Below are 6478 nucleotides of genomic sequence, written 5' to 3' on the forward strand. Positions count from 1 at the left end.
CCCCTGCACCCCTGCTGGGCAGCTTGTCCCAGCCCCAATCCCTCCCTCCCTCCCTCCTTCCTCTCTCCCCCAACCCCAACAGACTTACCAGCTGGAGGCAGCTGCCTGTTAAGTCTATGGTCGAGTCTCTGAAGCAGTGCCGAATCTTTGGATCTGATTCGGCCAAATGGAATTGGGACAGTGATTCAAATGTCCAAATCAAATTGCTGTCCCTCCGATTTGGCCAAATCCAAAGCGAATACTTGCTGCTTCGCACAGGCCTGCTAACAGCACATAAAACACTTTGTGGATAGTCCTCTGAGAAGTTTGAGTCTGCCTGGAGCTGCATCTATACCAAGGGCTGTGATCGTCTAGCTCCACTAATAGAGGTTAATGCTGTTTGACATAAGGAGGTGGAGTGTGGGTCATAAACATCTAAATAGGTCCTAAGGGACCAATAAAACTAGTACGTTAGTAAAGATTAGCCACATGTATCCCACTGACATTTTCTTGATGCTTACCTCAGGTTTCCTTCTCTCCTCAGCTGTCCCTGAAGTGCCGGGCTCCTGAAGTGTCCCAGTACATCTACCAGGCCTACGACGCCATTTTGAAAAACTAACAGGATTGGTCTGTGCCTCGCCCCACGGAGGGAGGACGGGGGGACTCCGGATGGTCCTCTTGTTGGTGTGGGCAAAACAGTCTAACTGGAAGCAGCTGTATTCATGTGTAGGATTTCAGTCAAAGGCACTGAGAAACCAAGGTAGCGATTAGTCTCCACGTGCTAATAATAATAATAATAGGGAACAAACCTGTTTGATATTTTTAGCGTCCATGGAAACTTTGTAACCACTGCTTCGACCACCCCCCTGTTACCCTTTCACCACCACTGCTGCTGTTCTTTCTCGTGGGCTTCTCCATCTCGTGCCAATGTTCAGCATTTTCTAAACTGCTTTAGGCGTAGGTAATATTTTGTAAAATATGGCTCATTTCAAAACAACCCCCCCACCAAGTCTCTGTTCATTAAAACAAGGCAAATGCATCGAAAACATAAAAATTGCACTTTATTTTATATTTTTTATACATTTGATTTTTTTTTTTTTTTTTAATTGTAACCGGCTTTAAAAAAACAACAAAGGAAAAGCAAATCCATGTCAGTGAAAGTATCCAAAGGAATGAGATGGACTTTCCCAGAGCTAATGATGAGCAGAGGGAGCATGAGAGGGGTCTCATGTCCAGGAATTGAAAGGAGGCCCTGAAATTATTGTATTTGTGCTGGGTGACTTGCCCAGTTCATCCAAAATATTACACTCTTCCCTCCCCCGCCTTCTCCCCACCATTTCCCAATCATCTCACCTGCTCATTAGCCACTGATTTGCTGGACAGGATTTTTATTGTGAAGTAGATGGGAGCACGAGCTGGTTGGGTTTATATGACAATGGTACAGCATAGTGAAAAACCAAGGGAACAGAAACTTCCCAACTGGGGGCACCTGGTAGAGTGTGGGATGTCATCCTTGCCTTTTTTCTGTTTGTAAAACCCCTTTCTTGGTCATCCCCACCCTGCCTGCTGCTGCTAGAGTCCGTTTGCAGCCCCTGCCCCCAATTCACCTGTGTCAGCTTCAGCTGGCCTGATTGCATTTCATTTAGCAGTGTATGTTGGCCAGACTGAAAGACTTATGCAGGAAATCTGTAGGGTAATCGCAGTCACTTGCCCATGTTTCTCCATAGCAGCATCAGCTGATTCACTTTCACACCTCAGTGTGCTGTGAGCAGGAGCACAGGGCTGCCTTGGGCAATAATGACTGAAGTACTGAGGGATCTGAGACTCACCTTGTCCCCTTTATAGGAGTGTTCTGAGGTCAGCAAGACAGGAGACAGGTTTGCGCCTGGCAAATAATCCCTGGCTTTGGATAGGCAGGTCTGTCAAAATCCTAGCAGATGCTTGGGGGAGAGCATCCATAGAACAGGGGAGGTCCCTGAGAAACTGTGCAGGAGTTGCAGCTTATCTGGTGGTACTGAAGTAACTACGTGATGATGGGAAGGAGGGGGAAGATCCCTTGGGGTCAGTCTTCTGCCATGTTTTGATGTTACTTTGTAACCCTCAGTGCTGGATGCTCCTGTTTTAGTGGCCAGTGAGCATGGAGCTTGAGCAGGGTCCTTGGTTCTAGCCCCGATTCCAAAAGCTGGGTCTGGGCTTCCTGTGCCACAGGCAGTGGACTAGGGATCATTTGAGTCCCTGTTGTCTAAAACTCCCCTGCATGGGGAGGGATTTAGGAGTGCTCTCTCCCTTCTTTGCCATAGATCCTTGTCACATGGCATTCTCCAGGGATCAAGGATGGCTGCTTGTTGTCTCTCTGTGCTGTGGAGTTGCCATGTCCCAGGTAAGGAGCTGAAATGGACTCCATGAAGGCTAATATAAAAGCAAAGCCGCTGCCTGCCTCGGCTCTATTCAGAAACCCTGCACAGCTTTGCACTTAAATTAGGCCACACAACAGAATGGATTCTGCTGTCCATGCCACTCTCCTGCTTCTGCTTGATACAGCATCTTCCCCCTAGTTTGAGCAAGGCCCTTCATGCCTCCCTGGTTTAAACCACTTCCTACCCTTAAAGCAAGGCATTCACAAGCTTCTGCAGTACCAGTCAGAGGAGATGGCTGGGGTCCAGTCACCCGTCTTTTGCCACTATCAGTTCTTTGGGAGGATACAGAGTGGGGCTGTAATGTTAGAAAATATAAGGAAAAGGAAGGGTCAGCCAGGTTCTGAATTGGAGACTCCTGAAGCCATTCCTGAGCCAGTGAGTAAGGAGTGGAACAGTAGGATTCTTAGTCAGTGGTACAGGATGGTGTCCTCTATGCAGAGCAATTTGGTTTGGCAGCAAGACTCCTGGCTAAGAGGAATGTGGGACAGTGTTGTTGAAGCCTGGCACTTGCACATTGAGCCAGCGTGGTGGCTTGGCGCCCTGTGGATCGGTGGGCTGAGAACGCTACGTAAATAATTCTTACAGTAACTAATAAAGTGCTGGCTGTGCTGAGATGCACGCTGTTCTCCATCCTGTCCTGAGCCAAGCTACATAGTGGCCTTGCCTCTTGGAAGCTTGCTCTTTGGAGGCGAGCTGTGCTAGTAGGCAGAGCAGGCCTGAGAGCTGCCAAGGTGGGAGAAGGCAGCCTGGGTAGGGGACAGGGGACCCCTGCACGCAGGTCCTTCCCCTTGCTGCAGTGCCACGTAATGGGTTTTCTGCTCAGTCTGCACCAGATTATGCCCGTGAGTTGGAAGAAGCAGAAGAGGATCTCCAGGATTAACGCCACAAGTCTTACTCAATTGGCCCCAGGGAAGAGAGTTCCAGCTGAGTACTCAGCCAGTCCTGCCTGCCATAAACTCCTTCCCAGCATCCATGCCTCTCTCCTGGCCTGTGCTGTGTTTGTGTGTCTGCATGCTGTGAAGCGTGGTATGTGGGGAGAGGAGCGGGAAGGCAAGGAAGGGGGGTTGGTCAGTGGCAGCCCCATTCCATTGGTTTTATTGTTCATCCTTTCCGATGTGTTCACTTTTTGGTAAGCTTTCCCTTGTGTCCTTGTCAATAAACTGTCATTTACACTAAGGCCCCTGCTGTGGTGTGACTCTGTCTGGGTAAGGGGCAGGTGTGTTACAGCCTGTCTGGTGCTGCTGGGTACAGTAGGAATAGCCAGTTCAGTTACTGTCCATCCCTTTCAGAGACCCATTTAGGATGGACATGCTGCTTCTTTTTGCTCCTGTCCTTGGATGTGCCGCAACCCCTTGCATGTTCTTTGGAAGCAGAGAAGGTGTCTTGTGACTGGGAGATTCCGATTCCACCCCAACAAGCCAGCATTCTGTTCCCTGGCTCTGAGCTCAGTAATTCCCCTGCCCAGGGGATGTACGTCGCCTCCCTTCTGTGCTTTCCATTACTATGAGTGAGATCAGTGCCCCCTGTGCCAGGTGCTGTTTCATCACAATGAGAGCTGATGTCTGTTCTGAAGAGTTTGGCACTCTTAATAGGCAAGATGGAGAGGGTAAACTGAGGCATAGACTTTGTGTAAAGCTTGCACCTCTATACAAGCTGCTAAATGCACAGTAGATTAATTCTACTGTGCATTAGTGCGTCATGGCAAAAGCTGTGCTAATGCACAGTAGAATTAGTCTACTGCACATTAGTATCACTTAAAATACATATGCCGGTGCTATTGCGCAGTAGCGCCAGTTACTGTGCATTGAGTTAGTACCTGTAACAGGTACTAAATTTTAATGTGCTGTAACTATGGCACATTAATGAACGTGTAGCCATGACTCTCATCTGGAGCAGGATGGAGACGGTAAATAAAGGAAGGAACATTGCTGAATCAAGCTCGCTTACCCTTCCCTCTCTCCTTGACTTCTGGGAGGGACAGGAAATCAGAGCTTGGCTTGGTTCAACAGGAGTCAGTGAGCAAGCAGTGGACCTGATCCTGTAGGAAGGGAATGAGTGGTCAGCTAAGTATTCTTGAAAGCCCCAGTTTCTGGAGTAATGGGGTTACGTGAGAATCTCAGCTTGGATTTTAAAAATAAAGCAAGGTTTTATTGCATGTGGCTTAGAAAATGAGCCTTGTGAACAGAGAGGGGCTGCAGGATTCGGAACTAGAAAACAACTGAACAATTTCCATAAATTCATTAACAAGAGTAATCTGAGGGTTGTTTGCAGACATATCAGGATTAGAGAGCCCTTTGCTAACTTGAGAGCACCTGATACATTTTGTTGGAGCACTGAATCAGCTGAAGGTCCAAGTGAAGGGAGCAACCACATTGCAAGCACCAGACTGTCTGCAAGGGAGCAGTGACATGGGTGAGGTGAAGAAGACTAGGAACCCTGGGAGGGCTGAGCTGGTTCTCCATGTGCACAGTATGCCCCAAAATAGTGGCTGCAACAGAGTACTCATAAGTTGTCTTCACTCAGGCCACGCAGTCCTGAAGAGACTGAGACAGGTGGGGTGAATTTGAAAACAACCATTCAAGCTACCTAAGAACTGTTGATGTCATCCTATGCTCTGCTTAGCTCCAGCAGGCTTAGCTCTTGATAAGCCCCTGCTGTATCTTTCTTTAGTTTGTTGGAACCATTCCTGATGGAACAGCTTTATGAAATCTACTTTTTGTACTCCATTTGAATTCACTAGAAGACTTGCTTTCTACTAAGTTAAAAGGCTTGAAAGCCATTGGTTATCCTCTCTATCAACCTGATGGGTTCAAGAGCAGAAGAACCTCATTTTTGTGGTCTTGAAGCCCTCAGGAAACAATCACAAACATATTAAGAAGAACTGAGACCAGGACTGATTAAATGATGAGGCCAAGATCAAACAGGACATTGGTGACAGAACTAAAAATCATAGAATCATAGAAAGTTAGGATTGGAAGGGACCTCAAGAGGTCATCTAGTCCAACCCCCTGCTCAAAGCAGGACCATCCCCAGCTAGATCATCCCAGCCAAAGCTTTGTCTAGCTAGGTTTTGAAAGTCCCCAAGGATGGAGCATCCACCACCACTCTGGGTAACCTGTTCCAGTGTTTTACCACCTTCCTAGTAAGAAAGTCTTTCGTAATATCTAACCTAAACTTCCCTCGCTGCAACTTGAGACCATTGCTCCTTGTTCTGTCATCTACCACCACTGAAAACAGACTCTAGCTCCATCCTCTTTCGAACCTGCCTTCAGGTAGTTGAAGGCTGCTGTTAAATCCCCTCTCAGTCTCCTCTTCTCTAGACCATGGGTTCTCAAACTGTGGTCTGTGGACCACCACCGGTCCGCAAGCTCCACTCAAGTGGTCTGCAGAAAGGTTGCGGAACAATTAAGAATATCTGTAGTTGGCCCTGCACTTGAATTATGTTTTCTGACGACGGAGATCAAGGCCATTTTGACGATGATGCGCTAAAGAAAAAAATGTTATTTTATTTTTATTCATATTTAATCCAGAAGCAAAACATGTCGTTTTTAATATTGGTATCACCCTACTACACTACATACATAGCTTTAATTGGCCACATTTTTCAACTGTATATGCGTGGTTTTCATTGGACACAATACCTGTATTGTATTTATTGGTCATCATTGTCACGTAGAAAGTACTAACTGTACCAGAATCTAGTGCTTTTTCAAAAAACATAAGTCGTCAGGATAGTAGTCAACCCCCAGAAATGGATTTGCGGTTGAAAACAGCATATTTGAAAAAAGAAAACAACAAATAATCAAACCAGTGGTGGTGAGATCAGCGAAAAGTTCGAAGTTGAACATGAGACTACAGCAAGCAAACATACACCTGGAAAGGAAGTTTTGAGTGCAGCCCGTGTTTACCAGGAACCAGTATGAGTAGAAGTACTGGTAATGAAAATACAGTGAAAAACGGTAAGACGGTGCATCTTAAGCTATATTAATTTAGGCTTCACATGGACTGGTGAACAAGATGAACCAAGGCCTCAATGTGTGTTCTGCTACGCACCGCCGGTTAACAAAAGCTTGAAGCCTGTA

The 6478-nt window shown here is 46.8% G+C and overlaps 1 protein-coding gene across 2 annotated transcripts in view; it reads left to right on the forward strand.

Annotated features, from left to right (window-relative positions):
• Nucleotides 1–3572, forward strand: part of LOC106721818 (AP-1 complex subunit beta-1-like) — a 77366-nt gene extending 73794 nt beyond the window's left edge. For both annotated transcript variants that reach the window (XM_025193786.1, XM_025193787.1), the window contains one exon: nucleotides 524–3572. In XM_025193786.1, coding sequence (XP_025049571.1) covers nucleotides 524–598 — 75 coding nt within the window. In that variant the 3' untranslated portion in view covers nucleotides 599–3572. The remainder of the gene's footprint in view (nucleotides 1–523) is intronic.
• Nucleotides 3573–6478: the final 2906 nt, after the last annotated feature.

This window comes from Alligator sinensis, unplaced genomic scaffold, assembly GCF_000455745.1.
Source record: "Alligator sinensis unplaced genomic scaffold, ASM45574v1 scaffold345_1, whole genome shotgun sequence".
Taxonomy (NCBI): domain Eukaryota; kingdom Metazoa; phylum Chordata; order Crocodylia; family Alligatoridae; genus Alligator; species Alligator sinensis.